Consider the following 25530-nt stretch of genomic DNA (forward strand, 5'->3'; position numbering starts at 1 on the left):
AATCTCAGGGAGAGGGCTTCAGGTGATAGGTCCCCCAGGGGGAATTCCTTTAGCTCTGGATTTTAGTGGTCCAAGGCTTGGGGGTGGGCACACCTTGTTACCCCCTGAATCCCCTGATTTGTTGTCTTGTTGTATCCTCCCTGGAACCCCTCCCCCGCTTATAAGGGGTAGGAGGGAGGAAAAAACTCTCTCAGTCTCTCAGCTCTCAGCTCTCGCCTGGAGCTCTCTCTCTGCTCCTCAGCTCTTGAGCTAATAAACATCTTTTAACCTGCTAAGCTGAGAGCCAGCCTTTTCTCTTCTGCTGCTGTTGGCTGTCACGACACTATTGGGTCCAGCTGCTAAGCTGGGAAGCCAAAACGAACTGGGACCTTCTGTGGCTGTGCTGACCAGAGCTAGCCGGAGGTCAGCCCCCGCCCCGTGCGGGACAGAACCAGACACACCTTACAGAGCCAGGTGATCAAGTTGGACATTCCAAATGTAATTGGAGAGAAATTAATTATTTTCCTAAAGAAGATAATTGCAATATGAAATTAAAATTGACTGCTTAGATAAAGACGTCTTTCTTGTACTTAAACTTAAATTATGCTTTAAAATATGTCACTGTCAAAGAGTGTGTGAAGCAGAACCTGATTTTTTTTTAAAGAAGTAGCATGATTATTGAAATTATGTTATGTTGGTTTAAAAATATTTCAAAGAACTTCTGAAACTAATCTTTAATCTGTGTTTTTATTCCCTCTATTCTATTCCCACTAAAAATTAGCTCAAACACAAATTTATTAGAAGTTACTGAAGACTGCAAAATAAAGCTAGCAAGCACACACAAGGGAGAAGATATATTGGTAGAAGTTGTCCTGGATGGCTTCCTTCAATTAATTAACAGTAAGGGAATGAACAATTTCTGCAGAATTGAAGCATATCCTCATTTCCAATCCAAATTCATCAGTTAAACAAAAATAATAATATAAATAATATAATCATAAATATCTTCTCCACATCCATTGCTACAGATTCGCAGTCATATTGTTAAGGCCTGAAGCAGGGCCCAAGGTCATGCACAAGGCATCCCATGCAGAGCAGCTGAAGCTCCCAGCTGTACTCACACTGAAGATGCTTTAAACTCATCTTCAAATGCACTGTCATCCTTGTTATCAGCCTGTAAGACTGTGGGGCTCTCAGCTGTCAGCCCACTAAAGACCAGGCCACAGAAGGTGATGGAAACCAAGTAATAACGCGTTGTAAAAAGCCAAAAGAAAAAAAAAAAAGAAAAAAAAAGAAAATAAAGCGCTATTTATGTGGTATACAACATGCAACTACTGTTTCAATTATCATACATTTTCATATTGCCAGAACCATTAAACTTTAGTCAACCCAGCTCTCTTTGCAAGAAGGACTATACAACATAGGATTTTAAGGCTCCAAGTTTACATCCCCTGCTAACCAAGAGATACCTTCAATGAACTTCCCAAAGGTTATGATTTAATATAAGATATGCTCATGTACAGACCACACTTCTGTTTTTCAAACTGCATCTTTGCAGTGTCCCGCTTTTGCTGTCTGCAGCTTATGTATCATCACCTGAGCAAGTTAGCCAGATACTCTTTAGAGTCAACGAACAGCCAGTCTCAGAACTTGATTCATCTTGGTCAAAATTTCAGGCATGTAGAACACATTAGATAACTCAAGGCACAACAGTGTTTCCTGCACTCCACTGATATCAAAGAGAGGAGAGCTGATCAGACATCTAACTTCAGTGAAATTACTTCCAGCTCTCTTGTGCAGCAGTCAGGCACACTGAGGATCTGCACCTCTGTCGTGGCCTTTCCGCGACATTCAGGTGGTTTTAGAGTCTTTTTGCCCTCTGCAAAGCTCTGTGCCAAATGGATGAAAGAGACGGAGTCTTCAAGTTCTGATTTTTCAAGGTTGCATGCTTCATTTATTTCTCTTATCTTACAATTTTCTCAGTGCCCAACAAGATGTTCGCAGCTGCTTGGACATCTGACAACTCCTCCCCGCCCAGGGCTGTCCTTATCTTTTATACTAATTGCTACATATTCTTTATTCATCATTTCTTACCAATGCCTATTACTAATACTAAACAGGTCATCTCTACCTTGACCCAATCTCCATTAAACTACTTTGTGCCAACATCACTGCTGAAATGGAGTGAGGGAAGAAGAAAGAAGAAGCAGGAGACAACGCCCCAGATTCTCCATCTTGCCCCCATTCACTTCAATGCTAGAAACCTAGATTTACTGTTTTTTCACCCTGTGATAAGCTAAACTACAATCTTTCACACTCTTGTGGCCTGCAAACCCTCTCGCAGTGCAGGAAGCCTTTCCCATGGACTGAGATCAAAGCCAGTGTCTCTCTGAGCTCTGGGCTGGGGTCCCAGACCCCTCTGTCCAGGTCTCTGACCCTCCAGGGCAGCCAAAGGAATGCCCTGGGCTCCAACACACCTCCTTTTCTTCCTAAGCACACACAGCCTAAGCCAACCATCATACCACTGGCAAAGACACCATGCTCGACTGACTCCAGTATTGCAGACTGCTGTTCAGCTAGCCATTGCTGCCACTCTTTTGCTAATTATAAAACATTAGATATATTCACTACTATGCCGTAGTCTCAAAGACAAATATTTATGCTGGAATGAAGAGGAGGAAAAAAAAAAAAACAACCTGCAACATACACAGGACAAATAGCTCTGAATTAACGTTACCATGCTCTTGTTACAATCTTCTGTTATGTGGACATAGTGAATATATAATCTGTCAATGGATGAAATTAAGCTGAGGTAGCTCCCAATGCTCTATCTCATGTAGTTTGGGTCCACTTAGGAAGAATAGTATCAAAGAACTTAGCTATGTAGGTAAGTCACCTACAAATCCATTTCCTTTTTGTGCTGGTGTTTTAACTCTGAATATGCTTTTGCTTTTTTCATTTTTATTTCAATGAAAAGAGGAAGATAAAGAAAAGCCCATCATATTAATAAAGTGCAGTGAACAGAAAGCAACAGGGAGAAGAAAGGAGTGTGCCTCAGCTCCTACCTCTCACTGAGCTCTTCCACGCGCTGCCCGTGGCTCAGCACAAAGCTCGACTGCCCGCAGGGGCTGGCAGGGGCCGATAAAGTGCTCTTGATGCTCTGTGTCGAGTGCCTGCGGCTCCGCCGGCGCTCCAGCCCCCTGCGCTCACCAGCACCAAGGCTGGCCCTCCTCCGATCCCTGCGCCCGCTGGGAGGGGGCTCAGCACCCTCATCTCCATCTTCATGCCTCAGGGTCACCTGAGAAAGAAAGGAAGAAGGCCGACATGGTTGCATCAGCCACCACAGGTCTTCACACCTAGGCTTAAAAATTGCCTGGTCTCAACATGATTAACTCCTATTAGCAACCCCGTTTCTACAGGTGTCCCTGAAAGTCACTGTCTATCCATCAGTGCAGTGTGGCAGCTCTAACAACGGAATTATATATTGATGCTTTGCATAGGGCACCATAGGACCTGTAACAACACATTTATGTATCTCCTAATCTGTTTGTCTTCTTTTTAATGTGGAACTTTTTCAAGGAAGCTGAGCAGTCTTGGAAAACTAGTTCTCTTTACATCTTTCCAAAATACTTAGGTGAAGACTTGGTTTTCATGAAGTCAACAGGAAAAACCTCCATACATTGACTGATTCAACATTTCCTCACGTTCAGACATGACCCTTGTAGCGATTAAGTTGCCATCTAGAGTGTGCTGGAAATAGCAGAGGACTAAAGCATGGGTGCAATGCCAAATATCTTGAACTGCTGCATGCCCCTGATGTGCCAATGTGAAGTACCTCTAATAGAAACAAAGGGTTATCTTATGGTACATGAGGAGAGATATCCCAGGCAGAAGCAACATAGTAACTAGTGGCTCTCATCTGAAATGCAGCCTAACATTTAAATAATCATGGTATGAGAAAGATCCACTCAAATAGGCAGAGGTACAGAAAGGGCAATGTGCTTCTTCAAAAGAATGCCTATCTTCTTGTTTCTATCAGTCTTGTTACTCTGGTAATGTCACCCTGGTTTTTCTGAGTTTTTTAAAGCCTTTTGATTGTTCATAAGATGGAGTCAGACTTTTTAGCTTCTGTACAATATTAGGAGCAGTTTCTGCCTTTTCTCACACATGTAACATAAACAAATCCTTTGTTTTTCATTCTCTGTCCTTTGTTTGCATATTTCTAACCTGAAAACAATTGTAACTGACAGCTGGTCTGGCCATTCGGCTGGGAGGTGATAACTCCAGAAGCCAATCCACAGCCAGACCCACAAATGTATGAAAAGTAAGAAATAAACAGGCAGAGGGGCTCTCGGCCTTGGCTCAGCCTTGGGCTCTCTCAGAGGAACATCTCTGCCCTGCAAATCTCTCATCTCCGTGTGATTGCTTTGCGTATCCCGATCATACTGGTAATTCTTACCAGAAGTTTGTTTGGTTTTTTTTTTTAAAAAAAGGGGAAGTGAGATATCTCTGCTTGGGGTGTAAAATCTGTTTCTGTGAGGAAAAACAGATTTTTCAGGTAAAAAAAACAGAATTGGAAGAAAAAAGGAAGAACCTGCATAGACATGTTTAAATTTAATTTAGTCATCAAGAAAAAGCTGGCACTCAACTAAGTCAACAGCCAGTTCTGCAGTTAAGTCTTTCAGTAGGTGCAGCATTCACAAAACACCAATCCATCCTTTTAAGATTAATCTCTATATTTTAAAAAGGGCTTTATAAGATGATGCCTCTGATGATAGAAAAAGAAAGAACATTATTGAGCCCTCTCATTCTCTTGTTCTTCCTGAAAATTGCTGTATTTAAAGCTTAACTCTGCTAGTTAGTGAAGTGGCATGGGAGTAGAATCTATAGAGAAAATGGAGAATCAAATCTATCAAATCCTTTACTGGACTTAGGCACAGATGAAGTAATTCAATTTTGTCACATTAAAGCACTAATTCATATTTACATTACAACTTCAGCCTAAACCTCCTAGCTCCAACACTTCCCAAAGACTGAAAAAAGGCTAATTATTAAGAAACTGGATATCCTATCCCTATATATAAATACTTCAGAAGTAGTTATTTTATACCTAGGTGGTAAATGTGGAGCCACTCATTACTCCATTGCTGCAACTGCACAGGATCTGTTCCAGTGTAAACTCTTAAACCTGGACTTGCTGGATATTCAGTTGCAGAACAAGTGGTATTTGTGAAGTTGAGCTCAGCCGAACCTTTTTGAGGCGCTGAATACTTTTGCACACGGCAAGACCTTCTACTTTCTTCAGCATGTGTAACTAGCAGAGAGGAGGCTAGTAAATGTGCTGGTTTGCCTTGGACTATGACCCAGCTTTAATATGAAATGCCTTTGCATTAAAGACAGCTATGTGCCATAGCAGGTCACATACACAAATGTGTATAATACTTACAGTAACCAGATGGTTTTCTTTTAAAATAGGAGAGATAACCAAATTTCACCTAGGTTACATTCCCCCCTCCTCTCAGCTTTGAAGTTTGCACAAGCTGTAAGATGCATAAAACAGGGCATGTTATGTTACCTCATAAATGTTAAATTGCTCAACTAAGTCCAAGTCTGTTCCTTTCTTGTTCAAGTGTCTCTGTGAAATAGCTTCAATGCCTAGCTCTTCCAGACAGTCCACCACATCGTAGAAAGAGTCTTGATCTGGCAATCCTGACAGCGTCTAAGAATCAAAGGAAAAACATTTAAATCTGTTTGTTTTGAAAGGAATTAAACAAAGGATTTTAAAAGCGGGTGGCAAGTGGTGCTATGTATGATTTCAATAAAGTAAAACCCATGATGTGGGATTAGAGACACCAACAGAAAATAAAAAACAAGTGGCATAGCTTTTAACAAACAACTCTCTGCACTGTGTAGAAAAATGACTAATTGGCAAAAAAAAATCAATGTTGTTATTTTATACAAAAAAGTATGGAAAATGTAGGTCTTTAGAATACACAGTTGGACTCTTTCTGGCTACATTCAAGTACAGACTTAAAGAACAGAGAATTTTAAACCATCAAACACAGGGATAAAAGCAATGAGGAAAAAAAAAACCAACAAAAACCCACACAAACCCAAAACATTTAACTAAAAAGAGTAAAGCTCAGTTCTTACTGATTCCTCTAAGTTTATCTTTAAGAAAGACAAGTCCAATGCACAGCTGTGTGATGTCAGGATAGCATGAAATATCCTGTACCATGTGCCTACTGTCCTCCCCACCTGCAGCAGCAGTCATGTTCCCTGGGAACAAATTGGTTTGTATTACAGAGATAGTGAATCCTCTTCTCCCTTTCAAATAAAAAAAGGTCTTATTAAAGGTACACTAACTCCTTAATTCCTACTCCAGCTTTCTACTGATTTCTAGTCAGTTTGTGCTGATTTTTTTACTGCTCCTTATGTATGATGCAGAAAAACTAGTTTAATCCTGCACATGTTGAGCAGAAACTACTGAACACACTGTGCAACCTGCCTGCAGGGCAACACATCCTTCACCACAGGAACTAGTCTATGCAGAGCTGTTGCTGCAAAATACCTGAGAGTGTAGGCTGGAAGCCACACAGTTCTTCTGCATAAGCTCACCAGAGAGAAGTTTATTCTCAAGTAGTTTCCTCTCTCCCATTCAATTAGGTAAGCCATTTATCTATATTCCCAGCAGAGGAGAGAAAGAGCAAGGCAAAGAGATGCGAAACCCAGGCCCTCTCCAAGGAGAGTTACATCCTCTCATGCCTGGGATGGGATGAGCTGTGTTCTGTGAATGCAGTTTCTCTGGGCCCCATCTTTTCCAAGGTGGCTCTGAGCAGCAGAGCGCAGAAAACAGCAGCCTCCCTACACCAAGCAGCTTTACATTCAGAAAAATGGGTCTGGATTACAGAGAGAGAGATATTTTCTAATTTCTCCCTCATTTACTAATGAGAGAGAAATGAGCACTGGAACAGCTTTCTTGTTAAAGCACCTCTTTCCTGTGATGTAAGGCACTGAAACATGTGCTTCAACAATGCACATTTTAACTTAATTTTTGTTTTCTAACTAAACACAACACAGCAACATTTTTTTCTTCAGTCATTACAGGATTATTGACTGGTGAAATCCACCACAACAGGAATTCTTAGCACAAAGCTCAATAAAGTATTAAGCTTTTATGTTCAGGCTTTAATTAAGGATTTGTCTCTTTCCAGGACAGCATTAAAGCCTTTGTTTAGAACCCACTGAAGGCTATGAAACTAAAACGGCCTGAACAATGCTGAAAACAGATACCACATTTATTTTATTCCTTCCTAAACTGACACCTAACATTGCACAAAAATCTAAGGATTCAGCAGATCAGCAGATGAAGTTCTCACACTGAACGTTCAGTGGAACACGGATGTGGAAATATTATAATAGAAAAATGTTCAACTGTGAGGCTTTCAGTTGCAAATGAAAGACATGGACAGCAACTATTCTGACCCAAATGCTTTCATGCACAGTGGGATGTGATGTTTTATATACAAAACGGTGGAGGAATAGTTAGATTTTCTGAGCATTTATTTTCAAAAAAAACCCCAGGAAATTATCTTAATGTTGATATGCAGATCACCCACCTTTAAGTACAGCTTTTTTAAAATCCAAGGTAAGCAGGCTGTAGATTGGAAAAACAGCAGCATAAGGTAGTATTTACTGGCAACTGCTGCTGTCAGGAGCCTTTTATTGGTTATTATAATTTCAAATCACACAGCAGTGTAAATCCAATTTTCACTGCATGTTGTTGCCCAGAACTGGGCAATTGAACTTGCAAATATAGAAATAAAATATTTTTCCTTTGTGCAGTTTGTCATTACACAGATCCACTTTCGGAGCCTAAAGAATATCAAATTCAATTTCTAACTACTCCAGGAATATCAAATTCAATTTCTAACTACTCCAGGAAGATTACAAAGGTTATACTGGAGCCATGCATAACCAGAAGTATCTGCACTGGGATCACTCTCATCCAAGAGATTCATTAATGCCTAAATCCTCACAAATTAAAAGAGGGTTAATAAAATATTGGCATAACTAAATTAGTTATGCATCAACAAAAGAGAGAGAGGGAGGATAAAAGGACTGGAGCAATTCTTATGTCTGGGCAGATATGTTTTCTGCTCTGGAGCAGGAAGGAAAACAGTCTGTAAATGGATACATGGATAAAGAAAAAAGAGTACAAGCATGCTTCCTTAAGACAAATCCTTCATGAGGACTCTGCCTGTACTGAAAACTTTGACATTTCCTTGTCTAGAGAAGCTGAAACCTTCTGAGCCTTCTTTGTATCCTCTGTCAGGGGAAAAAATTACAGCTGTTACTTGCTGCTTGCTGTTTTCTCTGTAATCATGAAAAATATCCCATTAAAAACATCATAAAGCTGCCCATAAGCCAGATCATAATTGTAAGTGTGGATTTGTGGGATTCCTCCCTTCCTTGATCTTCATAATTGCCTTGCTCCCTTGACTGTGACATGTTTTTTCTTTTTGTATATTTTAAAAGAACTACCTCCTCCTAAAAATAGCTTTAAATGTACGAAAAACTCAGACTAAAGGAATCAACTTCAGGATAAAAGTGTCAGCAGGGAAAATCTTTGAGGAAGTCAAACACCAGGTAGGTTATGACTGCGCAAATGATGAAGAGAACTACCTCAGATAGAGAATAAGTACACAAAACAAGGTGTAAGGCAGACACGTTAATGACTAGTCACCTTGGTTTTAATAGTAGCTACAAACATATACAACCGGTGATGCTTTTCAGAAAGAGTACAGCAGTAAGGTAAGGTGGTCTTTTAAACTCAAGAGGAGCCTTACTACCATGGAAGCAGGAGCAAGCATGACTCTAAGCATAAGTACTGTAAGATCAACAGTATCACCAGAAGTTAGTCTCCCTCAGGCATATTTGCTGGAAAATATCTGTCATTAAGAAATCATTTTATAAAAAAAAAACAACCAACCAAACAAAAACCCAACAAAAAAGCAATCCACAATTCCAAACATGTAGCCAAGAGCCAAATAAGCTGGCAGATTGGTGCATAACCTCCACAAACAAACTCAGCATCTTCAAGTGAATACAATGAGTAATAATAATATTTCCTAATACTTAATTCCTATTAAGTATAATCATAAACCACACAATTCTTTTGTTTGCCTAGAGTATGCTGGCTTTCATTACTCTTGAAAAAAAAAAAAATCTTTAATTTTAGTACCCCCCCTACAATTTGTCTATGACCAGATGCTGATTTTTAAGGAATTTACACTAATAAATTTCTAACTTTCAAGGACTTTCCATTTTCTCCCTCCCAATACCATAATCCAATATTTCAAAAACTATTTGACTTTGCTGCAAAATTATGACTTGTAAATCCGGTCACCAGAAAATATAGGGAAATAAGATAAAAAGCAGAAGCACTCTTACTAGCACTCAGAGCTGTTAAATTCATCATATTTGTATCTCAGCAAAGAAAAAAAAAGAATTTAAACTATATGAACTAGAAAACTGTGTACAACACAAGCCTTTGTGAGCATGTGATTTTTCACCAGCACTTGCTCTCCTTCTCGCCTTGCACAGCCTGTTGAGTTTGTTTGTTGGGTTTTCCTTTAGCACTGCATTGTCAGCGCTGGGAGAGGAGCCATGTCAGACCACAGTTCCACACAACATCCACCAAAATAACAATTCTGCTCCTGCCTGCTGCCTCTGGGTGGCTGCAGCACAAGTAACACGAGTGTCCCGATCGATTATAGCTTGTCCTGCAACTTCTCTGCGATAGGTCTCTTATGTCATATACTCTCAACTGGGAAGTTCATTACACAATAGAAAACACTAATATTATCTGCACCAGCCATGCTAACAAAGTTAACAAACCTTGTTAACCAAGGTCATTGCATAAACCAGTAGTTCTGTATCGACTCCATCCTTCTCCTCCAGTATCTCCATGATGTTGGACCATGGCTTGGCTCCTAGAGGAAAAGCAGAAACCATTGGTTACAATGATCAAAATTGAAAGCTACAGCAAAAACACTTATCCAACAAGTGGCACAAGCTGGAATACGTAGCCAGGTGAAAGTTCAACCAGAAAGATCCAGCTTTGTCTACAGTCTCTCCTGCTCCCCAAAGAGTGAAGTTAATGTACACAGTGAAAACTACAACCCTATTGCAGGGATAGAAGATATGGCAGGTGGGCTCTCTCCAAAGGTACCAACTTCTTTCCCTTGATGACAAAGGAAGCACAGTGAGATTAACACCAAAACGCTAATAATCAGGTGACAGGAACTTTACCCAGCCTATCACGGGTTCAAATAGGCTTTGATAAATCTTCAGCAGAGACCTACATGCTGCGCTTTCAATGTGCCTGCCGCTCCTATTTCTGCAGCTATTGCTGAGTTGTACTGCACTAAGGTAAGTCAGGTTAACAAAACATTGTGGCAGAGAAACATTTTTCTCAAATTACAGGCTATGTGTCTTGGACAAAAGAAATGATCAATGAAGGGAAAAGATTTTTGCTGTAGTTCTTTCCCAAATTACTTTAATAGGAAACTTACTACAGAACTTTCAGATATAATTCTCTCATTTTCCACCAAGAAGAATCAAAATCTGTGCTTTTAGCTATTTGCTTGATCTGCATGTTGATTTGAATTTGCATATTTTTCTGATACCTAAACTCTAACTGTTTAGTGAGTTATTGTGCTTAAAACATCAGGCAAGGAACACACCACCCAGACTCAGCCTCTTGTGTGGAAGGTACCTTGTAAAACTGTCCTATCTCACTTGACTGAACTGCAAGATCGTTACATTTACCAAATTTTATCTAGGAAAACAGAAATAAATAATGAAAGATTCAGTGTTTTCTTTGGAGTGAAGTTAAAGGTGAGGAGGACTAAGCAGAGAGCTAACCTTAGCCTAGAGACATACTCAATTCAACTACACAAATATAACTGCGACAGTCCTGCCGTTTCAGAGTGAAACATGCAGAGTATTCCAGCAGTCCACATCCCCTGAACACTATACAGATGATGAGAGTTCGAGTATAATCAGTCAGCAAAATGCAAATGTGCCATCACAGCCACCTATCACTGACTGATCAGTTACCCCAAGGCCTAAACTCTGTATTACCCTGTAACAGCCCTTGCTCATTAAAGATGGTATCACGTATGTACCCTGATACACAGACATGAAACCTCTGCTAACCAAGGATCTGCATTTTCAAGGCAATGCCAGTGCAGTCTGTGGAAAAACCTAAAACCTGTCTAAAGGTGAATGTGCAGACTGCAATATTTCTCCTTTGTCTTCTCCCCCCTCAGACAGTCTCTGATCTTTACTACTGAGTCAGGGCTTTTTTATCTTAAGCAAAATCAGAGGAGGGGGATTCACTCTCAGCTCTCCAGATGTATCTATATGCATTAGTAATTAAATACTAATTCAAGTATGTGTCTGTAATGAAAATACACTAGACACCTCTTTACTGGGTTCTCTATATTGCCAGACATTTTGTGCAGTGTATGTTCAAAAGGCATGTGGAACAAATTCACTCAGCTTGCAAATGATATATGATCATCAGGAATGATATTCTCACTACAAAAATGTTTTCCTGTGCTTTTCAGTGAAAAACTGAAAAATGGAAGGAAATAGGAAAGAGAAACGAAACAGGGAAATCATTCAAGTCTGACACACAATAATGTCTTTTGGAAAAACTGTGATTTGATAACAACATAAAAACATAATTATCTAATCCACTGAATTATTCAGTGAGAGTCCTTTGTTATTGCAGGTAGATTCTACTCTTACTGGAACAATCCTGGTTTGTTTTTTAGGCAGCATCCATGTGTTTTGGTTTTTTTCCCTGATAATTTCCCTCAAAAATTCTTCATTATCATAAAATAATAATTTCATGGTCACCTTGCTGTTTTCCTGCATATAATTTTCTTCTAGCAATGCTGCTACTTTGTTTCAGAATGCAATTTTTAAAAAATTTGTTGCTTGGGCACACTTACTAGTAAGGCAGCCTTCTAACAGCTCAATCTTTCAAAGGTTTTCTTTATGCTTCTTCTACTCAACTTCCAAAATCTAGGCTTAAATTCCAAATTCTTCCTCTATTCCCTAACTACAGTCAAGAGAAGGTAGTACTATCAATGACTTTGACAGAGCTATTCCAGTTTATACCAAGTTAAACATTGCTTTCAAATGCTGTTTCCCCCATTATGATCTCAACCTGAACAGCCAAGAAGAGAATGTGGAAATAGCTGCAAGGCCATCTCCTACCCACCTGGCACAGCTCTGCTGTGGAAGCTGCTTCATGAGCTTACTGCTTTGCTGTCCTTGGGTTAATATTCTTGCATATATATAATGAGAACCTATAGTTTCCAACCTATGATCCATACAGCATGGGACACAGGCAGATCCAGCTCAGCTCCCCCTTCCAGAGCTCCCCCTTCCAGAGCCTGAACAGTCCAGTATGCTTAAAGCAAAAAAAGACTTGTTCAGATCGAGATCATAATGAGGAAAATGGCATTTGGAAAGAAAGGTTTAATCTTGGACATATTGGAGTAACTCTGCCAAAGTCACTCATAGTACTGCCTCCTCTTGATTCTAGTTAGGGAATAGGTGAATTTCTTCCTTCACCAGGTCCCGATGCAGAAAAATGATGACGTAGAAGAATGATGATATAGCATCCCAGTGGTTTTTCTGGGAGCAGATGGGGATGTTTCCATCTTGCCAAAGGGCAATTACTTTTATGCAGGAATTGTGGCAAAATCAATGGGATCGATGAAACAGGCTCAGTGGAGTGAAACAGCAGAGATTTGAGTTTTGTGTGTTCTCCTGCCTTCTAATGGGTAAAATGAGAACTGCTTGACTGCCCTTTAGAGGCTTGTCACTGGGAAGAGCTTTATCACACCTATTCTGACAGGGAGGTTGTAGCCTCAACTCTGATGCTACCTGCAATGTTATGAGTAACCATGCACGGTGTACGGGCAAAGAGCAATGAGGCTGCAACAATCAAGCCAATATTGAATTAATACAGTTTACTTTCTGAATCACATTGCCCGTTGTTTTAAGTCCCAGTCTTTTCTCACTTTCCTCTTTAAATCTTTTTACATATTTGTTTTAATGCTCTTGTTCATGTCATACACAAAACCTTGACACCACAACTACAAAACATCTGCACACCTTGTATAAAGCATGAAATATTTTGCACAAGGGCAGAACCTTGCATGAGAACTACCACCAGGTTAGAGACTGCCTGTCTCCAGCAGCTATAGGATGGAAAGGTAGTAACGCTTTTGGAAAGACCTCAACAGCTTGTACTCCTGGCTGTTTATATATGAATGAACTTTCCACTGTACCTACAGCAGGTGCATTAATTTAGTGGAATCTATGAATGAAGTGGCAGAAAAAGCAGAGAACTGATGACGGCCATTTGGCTTTAATTTCTGTCCTAAAATATGTTTGTGATAAAAAATCCCTAGACAGCAGAGTGCAATGCCAGCTTCACTTTCCAGAGCCTTTACAGTTGGGTATGCTTAAACTGAGAAGAGACCAAATTGCTCTGGGGTTCTGAAACAAGAGAGTGTGGGAGAAGACAGGAGCTAAATGGAAGTGCAAGTAGAAGCTAATTCCTCCACAATGAGGGCCATGCAGTTATTCATTTGTGGTTTGCTTGTACCTCAGAGTAAAGGCAGTACTTCCCTGGATCTCTGTACTTCAGTTTGCATATGGATGTATTCACACATAGAAACCACAGATGGGATCGCTTTGAAACCAGGCTGAGTTAATATGGGGTTCTAGAAGTTAATCATGAGTGGTACACATGTTGAAGAATTATGTCATATCTCATCACCTTGTATCTACATGAAACATTGAACTTTTATCAAAGTAGTGCTGAATTTAATTACATACCTTCAAAATTTATGACAATGGTTCAAGAAAAGGCATATCACTTTTTTATCTTTTTCTGTTTTATTTCATCAGTCGTTAAAGGCAGGTACTTCTCATTTTTAAGCCACTAATTTAAAATTATAAATTAGAACATAGCACATCCACATCTAAAAGCGAAGAGCTTTGACAGTCTTTCACACCGCCACAGAATTCTTCTGGAGAAACCGGCTGATCACAGCTTGGGTGGGTGCACTGTTCACTGGGTAGAAAACTGACTGGATGCTTGGCCTAGAGAGAGGTAATGCCTGGAATTCAGTTCAGCTGGCAGATGATCACTCTTAGGGTTCCCAAGGTCTCAATGTTGGGGCCAATCCTGTTTAATATTGTTATCAGTGATCTGGATGAAGAGACTGAGGATACCCTCAGTCAGTTCACAGGTGACACCAAATTAGATGGGAGTGTTGATCTGCTGAAGGCAACAAATCTCTAGAGAGGGATCTGGACAGGGAGGATCAATGGGACGAGGCCAATTGTATGAAGATCAACAAGATCCTGGAACCTGGGTCACAACAGTCCCGTGTAGTGCTGGGGGCAGAGCTGCTGGAAAGCTGCCCAGAGGAAAAGGACCTGGGGGTGTTGGTCAACAGCGGCGGAATACGAGCCAGCGTGTGCCCAGGTGGCCAAAAAGGCCAATGGCATCCTGGCTTGTATCAGGAAAAGTGTGGCCAGCAGTACCAGGGAAGTTATTGTTTCTTCATACTTGGCACTGGTGAGGACTCATCTTGAATCCCGTATTTGGTTTAGGGCCCCTCACTACAAGAAGGACTTTGAGATGCTGGAGCATGTCCAGAGAAAGGCAATGAAGCTGGTGAAGGGTCTGGAGCACAAGCCTTATGAGGAGTAGCTGAAGGAGCTGGGATTCTTTAGCCTGGAGAAAAGGAGACTCAGGGGAACCTTACTTCTCTCTGAAACTCCTGAAAGGAGGCTGTAGTCAGGTGCGGGTCATCCTCTCTTCCCAGTTAACAAGTGACAGGATGAGAGGAAATTACCCCAAGTTGCATCAAGGGAGGTTCAGATTGGATATTAGGAAGATTTTTTTTTTACCAAAAGGGATGTCAGGTTTTGGAAAAGGTTGCCCAGGGAAGTGGTGGAATCACCATCTCCAGAGATGTTTAAAAGATATGCAGATGTTGCACTGAGGGACATGGTTTAGTGATGAACAGCGCTGTGTTAATGGTTTGATTCAATAGTCTTACAAGTCTTTTCCAATCAAAATGACTCTGTGACTATTACGTTGATGACCTAAAAAGGGAACTAAATATAAAACCAGGAAAAAAAAATATCAAGGAGCTAAGTACAACTGCTTGATGAAAATAATTGTAAAAAACAGAAGGAAAAATGGGGTATTTGGGCTAAGGTATTTGGAAGAATTCATGAAATAATCCACCAATGCACAGGTATAAGAATTCCTGTAAAATCTCTCATTATGCTCTTAACGTATGTTCCTCTAACTACATGCACCAGTTTATTCAAGTCTTGTGTTGTTACTTGAGTTGTTTTATTATTTTGGAGCATGTAAATGATTGCCTAAGACTTTTCTACAGATAGAGAAGGGAACACTTTATTTAGAGTCCTCACTTCTCCTTTTTCTTTAATAAGTTTATTAGCATAGATTTATAGCAGTTTGAACTTACTGAGAATACCAGTGAGCTTAGAAAGCTGATGAAATACTAAGAATGACTGAAAAAATGAGTCACAGTGCTCATAAGTACATGAATATTGTAATTTTATTTATGCTTATGGCATTGTAAGGTTTACTGGTTTTAATTCAAAACAGAAAGCCAACCTGCAGAATTCACTGTTTTGAATTGCCCCTTCCTGCTTCCTTGCTATAAGAGTTAATTTGTTTTTTATTTTTTTTTTCAACCCATTCTGATAACTGAAAGCAAATCTGGCTCCTTTTTCCTATTTCTGGCACCACCTTTCTCCCCAGGCCCCAACATTTTTTTGTTTCACTTTTACCATATCAAGTCTCTCAGACAAGTTCAGTATGGAGGCAGTTGCTCCACAGAGGGAACCTTCCTTTCAACCTCCATGTCTGAGACCACAACAATGGATCTCCTAACCTCAAAAACTCTCCTTGAGGCAAAGGAATGTTTTGCATCAAGAAAGAATGCCCCAGGAGCTTAGTGATGGCTTTGTGGGAAGAACAAGAAAGAATCATTTTTGTTCTATTTATTTGTAAAAAATACAATATACATATTCAAGTATTTTTCAGGAGCCTAAAGGGTAACAGATTTCATAGTATAATATCTGCTCAAGGGCTTTATGCTAATGTAACAACAGATGGTTTTGCTTTTACTATAAAGCCTGTACTATTACTGACCTTGTCTTTCTCTTCAAAGGGATTACACTGATTAGATATCATTTTCTCTTCTGAATCAGACTGCTGCTTCCCAGAAGGAAGTGGAAAGACAGTCTTGTCCAAAGGAGCCTCTGAGGTCGGAAGATACAGGGGGTGCTTACTTAGCATGTGGGTGCAGGGAAAGAGCAATGACTCTAACACCCCAGGAGGCAATCGAGTTCCTCAGTTTTCACTCTTCACTTTCCCATTATAATTAATTCTTCAAACAACCTCAGAGCATACAAATACTTTAAAAATGCTTTTATGAAATGAAGGGTATGTTGGACAAAGCAGGCATCAATGACAGCAACTCCAGAACCACTGAAAGCAGTGATGAAATGATACCTTGATCTCAGCAGTGCTGGGATGTTGCAACCCCCTGGCTGGCTACTCACCTCTCTTTTCATCCACGGTAGATACTGCCTGGATCAAAAGTGGTGCGTTGGATTCTGTGTACTCCACAAACACCAGCAGCAGCTTCAGTGCTGTCTTTACCACAAGGCGAAACTGGAAGAAAAGAGTGCGACTTGTCATTCTCCAAACCACAGCATTCCCAGATGTGTGAAGTGACGCTGGGCAAGAGGCAAGCCCAGCAGTCCACATCTGGTAGTAACACACAAACAGAAGAGATTAAGCTGTGAGAGCACTGAAAAAATGAAAGGTAGCCAGCTGGATGAGAATTTCATTCACTGGACAGCGCTCTCCTAGGGAAGCCCCAGTAGTCAATGAATCCAAATGAAAGCTTAATACTGCCATAAGTAACAAAAGGGTGAACATCTCATCTCTGCATATCCCCAGTATTGCTGCCCAAAGATTGATGCACACAGAACCTACCAAACTAACACATTTATTTCTTCCTTTTGCTCTGAGCCTTAAATCCTGTCAAAATGCTGTATGATGGGATGATTTCCTCCTTATGTTTTCTTCTCTTCTTATAATGCTACTATTTAATCCCTAAATAATTAAATAGATTGAGCTTCGCTACTAAACATAACTTGAGAGGAAGTATGCTTAATCTCCAACTATTGCATCCTGTCATAAAATGTGTGATTTACTGGAAGTGAGCATTCTGCCTGAAAGTTTTCAAACTCAGGTTTTTGTAAATCCTTAGGAGTGAGTGTTCATCAAAGATTCAGTATTGGTAAAATGGATCTACTAGAATTCAATAGCTAAACTCTACCAGTTTCACCACAGACCTCCCATTTCCAGAGAGCATAATTTGACTAAAAGTGCAGAGTAAGAATTTTTAGAGATAATCAAGTATGATTACTGGGCATGATCAGGTATGCGAAAAACCAACTCTCTTTACTAGAGGGAAGGACTTTTTAATAGGCAGTGCTCTACATGCTGAGAGGGCTTTTACTGGGGAAATTGATATTGGTTCAAATGTGCTATACTTTCAATACAAATAATGGGTTATTATGCAGTTTCTGTCAATATTGACTGATTCCCATTCCCAATCTATTTTTTTTTCAAGTCCTCTCAACACAACTCTCCTAAGAAGCAAAAAATCATTATTAATAATTTCATAGATGTACATGTGGTCACAAGACATTGACTGTGTTTATATTCCAAAAAAAGACTGCAAGTGCAACAGTCATAGACTCAAGCTACTGTGCTCACATAGCCACTCACAGAGATGTACTGGAGCTCACTTGAAGGTAATGAGCTAAAATGTAGCTTGCTGCTATTAACACAGAATTCAGTGTCAACAGTGATCCCAGCCATTTCCCTAGTTTCTTGGGGTTTACCCACTCATGCAGAATTGAACTTAATGCATGCAATGACACTACTAGCAACGCAAAATATTCAGCTGTTGAATCTTGACTTTTTTCAGGCTTGATGTGTTGTCAAATTGTTGAATTTTAGGGCTGACAGCCAGGAAATCTCAGTGACAAACGTGACCAGTCCCTTAAGACCCTTGGTTAGTCTAATTTTCAATTGTACTGATGCAGTGATACTTCATAGATACATAGGTTAGTCAAATTAAAAGAAATTGAAACCTGATAACACAACAACTGCACCATACATCTGTGTATTTGCCTGTCAGGCCAATACCATGGTGTTGCTGGCCTGCAATGACATTTCTCTCAGGAATCAAGTTAAATTGTTTAATAAACATACTGAAAGAATTTCCAAAAAGTTTCCACTTTTTTTATAAAGTTACTTTGTAAATAGGAGTTGCACCAGACTACTGTAAACTATTTTAGCATTAGCATACTTCCCAAATAACTGTTTACATACTACCTTGTAATCTGATTAGGGATTTTTCCTTAGAAAGGAAAGCTTAGATATTACTTTTGATGGTTCTTAGAACCTCGAGTCTCAGCCAATTGGTGACAACGGATGAATTAACATGTAAGTGCTGCATGGCAAAGTTCCCATACGTCTCCATCTGACAACAATCAGTGGGGGACACACCAGGCTTAAGTCTATTTTTGCAAATCTCTTTTTCTTCCAGGAAGAAGAACCTTTGGCAGTCCCTTTGCTCAGATTGTTGCCTGCTGGCCATGGCAGCTGCTGCAATAAGGAGCTGGTCCCTCTGCACCTGCCATGCTGCAGATCTTGTGAAGCTTCAGGGCAGCCCACTGCAGTTGCACCAGACCAAGGCTCCAGCCAGCTGATTTTGGGTGCTGTCTGCAGGTATCAGCTTCCTGTGCTTAACAAAGCTGACAGATGTTTTTGTAAGGAATAAATGCCACTCAGAAGCAGTCCTGGAGAAAAGGAGCAACCAGGAAAGCTATGTTTTGCTCGCCATTGAGGTCCTAGAAGGACACTAAGTTCAATTTGACAATCTGCAAATTTTCAGGGCTTATCCACTTCCTTACAGAAGAGACAATCAGCCCTGGAAGTGGAGGTGCTTTCCACTGAAGGTGCATAGCATGGCTTCTTTCTTCTTGCACCAGCACAAACACTAGCTTTGAGAAAACCTGCATTTAAATCAAATGCTGTTTCCTGCTTAATAGAAAATGGCATTTGGGACTCCTGTGGGCACTTTTAAACTTGTCTGCTGCTTTGGACAAGGACAAAAGCAAAACACTCCAGTCCTAGACTAAAGCTGCACAATGCCTATACTGAGGACTCACCTAGCTACCCATGACCCACACAGTCTTTGTGCTCCTCCTGCAATGCTTTTCAAAACTGCATTAACAATGCTTCTTGACAGGAGCAGGCAATCGCTGAGCAGCTGCACTGCCCCTAGGAAACTGAAGTCTTCAGACAGCCAAAGCCCCCTTTGAGACATCTGATAGCCTGCACACCCAGACACAAAAAGTCCAGAGCCTGACATGCTTACACTAAAATCAGCTCTAATTATCCGCTGTGGTATCAAGCAATCTCTGAAAGGTCTGTTCAGGGATACCTAGTGGCAAAACCCATGTGAAGCACAGTACAGTTTTTTTAATGTGGCCTCCCATATGATTTTCTATCTGTTAAATGTTCATTTAAATGACCACCTGTGGGCCTGGGAAGTTCCCATTTGTGATTAACTATTTGATTGCCAAAGTGGGAGGTCCTCACAGCTTCCTAAAGCTGTGTGAGTTCTAAAATGTGTTTTCAGGGCATACCTGTTCAATCAATTAGATAGCTAGACTGCAAATAAATTAAATCTCAAAATTGGGAGACTGCTTAACAGGAAAAAACAGCAGCAATTCACTGATTTTCTTGCATCCTTTCGTGAAGTTGTGGGACTTTTTGACAGTGACTATCATTTTATTTGACATGATTTATCCAGATGGCACAGCAACGGGAGCAATACAAACAAGGATCATATTCCATTCACGAGCAGGTAAATCACTAATAATCTGATTCACTGTTAAAAACTTCATGAAAGCTTTTGAGAATGGGGTTTTTTTTTCTGGTACTCATTTACTATTGAAGAGGGGAACAACTGCTTTCTGAATCTGCTTCAATAGTCACAGTTTTGTTAAAATCCATGGGCCAGTCACACTCCTACTTCAAACGGGACTAGAAAGGCAACAAAAGATGTAGACATGCTAGCTCAAAAAAAGTCCTGTTATTGTCACTTTACAAACATTGGTTGTTCAAATTAAATCCAAATTTCCATCTTAAATATCGCTGCTTAGTTAAAAAAGAAGGCTCATTGAGGCAATATGCATAATCACTGGCTTGGTAAAATAACTTTTTAACAGTTCTGAGATTAAATCAGGATTCTTAAATATCCAAACACTGAAGCATCAAAATCTCTATTAAGTTAGAAAAGAAAGTTCATGTCGTGTTTTTGTATCATGTGCAAGCCAATTTATAAGAGAGGAAATTATGTTAGCATCTTCTGGCTAAAGATAAGAACAAGCCAACAACGTAAAAGGAAGAAGAAAATTATAAACCTTTTCCCTCTGACTCACTTTACCTTATACAGTGCAGTTTGGCAATTCCTTTCCCTTTTATCTCTTTATATTTAGACAATTACAGACTCAGACAGAGATACCGCACAACAGGCTGCAAAACTCATGTCTCATGGAAGGGCTTATCGCAGTTGTTAATCACTTGTCTGGAAAGGCTTTAACCTTTACAAGGAATGTTGTCACAAAGTTCATTGACTCAAGAGACCAAAGCAATATTTATAGAGTTCAGATCGAAACATTCAGGTTTCAATTATTTTTTCTTTTAAAAAGGAAGAAAGTAAGGAAGGAGATTGAATAAAAATATTTTACTTGGGTAGATGTAGCCACTTCAGATTTACGCTACTCAAATTTAAAGGAGAAATGGGCATTGAATTTTTAAATAAAGATTTACTACAGCCAAATGCTCTGAAACCTAATCCAGGTGCAGACTTGGACTTACTGTAGGTCAGGTACTCATCCTCTTGGTAGGATACAGCCAGACAGAGCTGCAGCTAAAGAAACACCCAGTGCAATCAGTGTTCAGTCTGCTGGGGACAGGTGCTCAGGGAAGCTGGAACCCTTCTTTTTGAGGGGCACAAAGATGCCCCCAACTTCAGATCTTGTGCTGCAGGAAGAGCCCATTGGCATCCCACCAGCACATTTAGCAATGTGGCTAAATGCCATGTTCTGCAAGGGGATAAAATCACCTGTTCACAAAAGGAGGAAAGATCTTCCCAGAATGGAAGGTTTTATATAGTTTTTAAATAAAATACATGATATAGATAGATATAGATAATGCTGCTATTTATTATAACAAACTACTCATATATAAAATAAATATTAATACTCTATGTAAGTATTATAATATACAATATCATAATATATCATTTCATAATAATAATAATAATAATAAAGGAAATATAAATATTGAGCTTGAGAGAATCTCATAGTAATAATTCAAGTTGGAATGGCCCTAATATGATTTCCTCATGTTAGGTGAAAAAATCCAGTTCCCTTCCTCATATAGCATATGTGCTCTACCCCACCTCACCATCATGGTGAGCCCTGCTGGACTTGCCCCAGTAGATAAATATCAATCTCATACTGAGAAGCCCAACACTGGACTCCTGATGCAGTTTTATCAGCACCAAATAGGGAGAGGCACTTCCTACAACTCGGTGGCTGCGCTCCCACCAGTCCAGCCTGGGATGCATTTGACCTTCATTCACACCAGGGCTCACTATTAACTCCTGTTCCAGTTCATATCCTCTTATTCAGAGTAAGTGGGCAGAATCAAACAGTATGATGCTAAAAGAAGCACCTGTAATTTCCCCAGATTTTAAGAGGAGACAGAGTAATGGCTTTAAACTGAAAAAGACTAGACTTATATGTTAGGAAGAAATTCTTCACTGTGAGGGTAGTGAGACACAAACATTGCTCAGAGAAGTTGTGGATTCTCCCGCCATTCATGGCAGTTTTCAGGGCCAGGTTTGATGGGGATTTGAGTAAACTGGTTTAGCAGAACTAAACCCAGAGGCAGAGGGGTTGGAACTACATGATATTAAAGGTCCCTTCCAACCCAACCCAATCGTGTGGTTCTATGACATCCCACTATTTTAAATTAATAATAATTTTTTTGAAATCTCTGGAACAATGTCATTTCAGTATTTCACACACTGTATTTATGTATTTATGTATTTCAGTATTTCAGTATTTCACCTGTATTTATGTAAAATGATGTCTCCACTGCATCCAGCATCTTAGTGAACTTTTCCCATATCTGCACTGCAGAAAGCCAGCTAAGAGCTCTGGCACTGAGTGCACAAGCAGGAAGAGCCACCTCTGATGTGATCAGTGTCTCAGAAGAGATCAGTGTCTCAGAAGTATGCAGGGCTGCCTAAACATCAGAAAGAGCTTTAACACCTACAGCAAGAGCTTTGGAAATGTGTTTCACAGAGTGCTTATGTAACCCAGACAAAACTGGGGCTTGAGGTGCCAAACAAGCAAGGGAAAAGACATTAGGGGGTAAAACATTTGAAACTCTCGAATACTAGGATTTGCAAGGGCCTTACAGAACTTAGAAACAACCCAAATTCTTTCTAGTCTCTCTCTTCTCCAAAACTGGCATTTGAGGTCAGTTACTTCCCTCTTAAAACAGGTGACAAGTCTATTTAGTAATTCAGTTCCTGAAGGCAGGAATGATCACAAGAATGAGATCCTTCTGTGTCACCTAAGCCAAGAACTTCTAAAGAGCCTTATTTTCCATCAGAACTTTAAAGCAGCATCTTTTAAAGACAGAAAATTTAGAAATTCAAATGTTCTACAGAACACCAAACAAAACTTTGTAAATCAGTGTAATGTCTGTTTACCAGAGAGAAGAAAGAGTTCATACATGCTAGGGCTTTAAAAGCTGCTTGATGGATAGCAATGAATCCATGCCAATTCCTCAACTTTCTTTTCAGAGATGCAGCATCTGCCCAAGTCATGGGGTGTGCACTGCACAGGGAGATCACAAAGCTGAGAGGCCACAGTTAAATACAGTGTGCTCAAAGTATGTGAATAACCCCCATTCTAGGTACTGAATATTGAGAACACGTAGGCATTTTATATCATTAGAGATGTAACTGTTAAACAATCTATGTTTCTGTGGGTTGGTGCACCAATAGAACAAAGAATGCATATGATACCATATCTATATTTTAAGCAATGAGATTTTTGTAAGTTTTATATTAAAACAATGCCAGATTGCATTTCAATATTCAGCCATTTTTGCTCAAATCTTTAAAGAGGGATTCTTAAATAAGGCAAATGAACTGTTAAGGGCTTTGCAAACTCAGGACTGAAGCTGTGAAAGAAGTTAGATTGAGATGACAACTCCTATAAGCTTAGATGCTGGATGCTCCAAAATCATCAGTTAAACAACAGTCTTTTTATTCTGAATGTTCCTTTGTTTTTTTTCGCCACAGAATGTATAATGCTAGGAATGGCAGAGAAAGGCATGCATTTGCTATTCTGAAAATGAAGTTTCTCAGGACTTTGCAAACGCACTGGGTAATGTTACATGTTCCGTGCACTGTTACATATGTGGTTTGTATCTGCCATTTATCTGTGGTGATACTCTGACATGAAGAGAAAGAAGGTCATTAAAAAGAAATTCATCTGGCCTACCAACAAAACACAGGGATGAGCAAATAGTGATCAGTGAATGGTCAACAGGAAAAAAAAAAAAAGGCTCATGCCTGGAAATTACTATTTACATCATCAATCATGGTCCAGAAGGAGATGGGGAAAATAGGAAAAAAAAGTCTATACACAGAAGTAGGCAACTCCTACAACAAATCAAAGCACACTGCAGGTCAAAGTGGCTCTCAGATGAATACATGCAGTTCTGATGGGAGCTTTGAAACAGTATGTTTGGGGTAGAAATTAGCCCTGTGTTAAGTCATTTCTAATGAACTACTGATGTAGCTGTGTTTCCCTTGCAGCAATTGCCACATCAGACAGACATTGTTTGAATAAACCTAAGGCTGAAGTGCTTGGAACAAGACACGAGATGCTACGGGGTTTTTTTGAGCATTCCCCTCCTCCTTTTGGAATATTGAATATCAATGATAACCTTGAAGAGGTGGGGAAGTGATTTTCTGCTCCCATGAAGTAGTCTAAAATGACCTTTTTTTGTTTGTTTTATGACAGGATGAATGAAAGACCATTCAAATCTCTCCAGGAGAACACACAAAGTGAGAGCAATCTCCTGCTTTCCCCCGCTACAACCAGACCAATCCCCTGACTGTCTCCCACGAGAACTGCTCATTGTGTAAAAATTACATGTAATTATTGAACTAGAAAGGAGGACAGGGTAGGACTTGGAGATTATAGGACATAAAAGGATTAAGCTTCTTTACTCTCAGGTGACTTTTGAGCTGATGTCCTTGCACCTTTGTCAGGGGCCCAACTACAGGCCTATTAGGTGTTACACAGTTTTAAATGCCTTTCTATTTGGCTCTTTCAGATATTGCTGAAACAAAAGGGTTTGGTTTCAATTAAAGTTTTCGTTTTTTCCATTGCAAAACACAAACCACTGGAAATTTGCCATCAGCCTGTGTCCAGACCAGGAATTATGCTTTGCTTGTAAAGATTTATGCTCAGATTTAATTTTCTTTCTCTCTTCAAATAGTGCATTTTCATTATATCATCTGTTGATTCTTTTATTAACTGTTCCCAAACACTGGTATCTTTTAGGACTCCAGGAAAATAAACACTATCAGTACCTCTAGAACTGTCTTCTCTGTCTGGATAAAGATTGATTGAATTATCTTGAATAAGGTATAAAACACTTAGCTTGAGAGAAACCACAGTAACATGAGAACAAATTTCTGCTTAAACTCATGCTTGTATGTAATGTGCTATCAAACATGATAAGGAACAGACCTCTTTATTTTCTTTTTGTCTTCTACAAACACGTACCTTATTTATGCGTAGCCCCAGTTTTCTAGCATTTTCCTGTTATGGATCGTAGAGTAAGATTATCTAGTACAGTCTGTTCCTTTCATTAGATAGCAGAATCGTGGTTGGGTGCATACTAAGCAAGCTTTATGCAAAACCAATAACAACAATATATTATGCATAATGTCATTCTAATACAACTTAGCATCTGGAAACATATTGCCTGACTAGGCCAGTTTTTGGTAGTTCCTGCAAATCCATGACCCTAAAGTCTGCAAATCACAGTCAAACATGATGGATCTTTAGGAATTAGTCGTATGTCTATTAAATAAAATGTGTTTCTGACCAGCAGAAGAAATGAAAAATAATCTTGTTTCTCTTGAACACTACCCTGATGATCTGTTCAGCAATGCATGCAACAGTGAGATTTCATGTTTTGGTAACAGTAAGGTA

The 25530-nt window shown here is 39.7% G+C and overlaps 1 protein-coding gene and 1 long non-coding RNA gene across 7 annotated transcripts in view; one reads left to right on the forward strand and one right to left on the reverse strand.

Annotated features, from left to right (window-relative positions):
• The window catches only part of FHOD3 (formin homology 2 domain containing 3), a 379860-nt gene that overhangs the window by 109213 nt on the left and 245117 nt on the right, over positions 1-25530 (reverse strand). For 3 of the 6 annotated variants that reach the window (XM_040087625.2, XM_040087634.2, XM_058422691.1), the window contains exons 7-11: positions 16687-16798; positions 9880-9974; positions 5555-5698; positions 3045-3277; positions 1101-1187 (exon numbers count right to left, since the gene is read on the reverse strand). In XM_040087625.2, the coding sequence (XP_039943559.1) occupies positions 1101-1187; positions 3045-3277; positions 5555-5698; positions 9880-9974; positions 16687-16798 (671 nt within the window). The remainder of the gene's footprint in view (positions 1-1100; positions 1188-3044; positions 3278-5554; positions 5699-9879; positions 9975-16686; positions 16799-25530) is intronic. The other 3 variants (XM_040087661.2, XM_040087652.2, XM_058422724.1) reach the window with 1 other exon arrangement.
• Positions 267-24495, forward strand: LOC131378665 (uncharacterized). The gene is made up of 3 exons (XR_009208378.1): positions 267-453; positions 18753-18934; positions 24328-24495. It is a non-coding gene; the product is annotated as an uncharacterized LOC131378665 (long non-coding RNA).

The sequence above is a fragment of the Hirundo rustica genome, chromosome 1 (genome assembly GCF_015227805.2).
Source record: "Hirundo rustica isolate bHirRus1 chromosome 1, bHirRus1.pri.v3, whole genome shotgun sequence".
In the NCBI taxonomy this organism is placed as follows: Eukaryota; Metazoa; Chordata; class Aves; order Passeriformes; family Hirundinidae; genus Hirundo; species Hirundo rustica.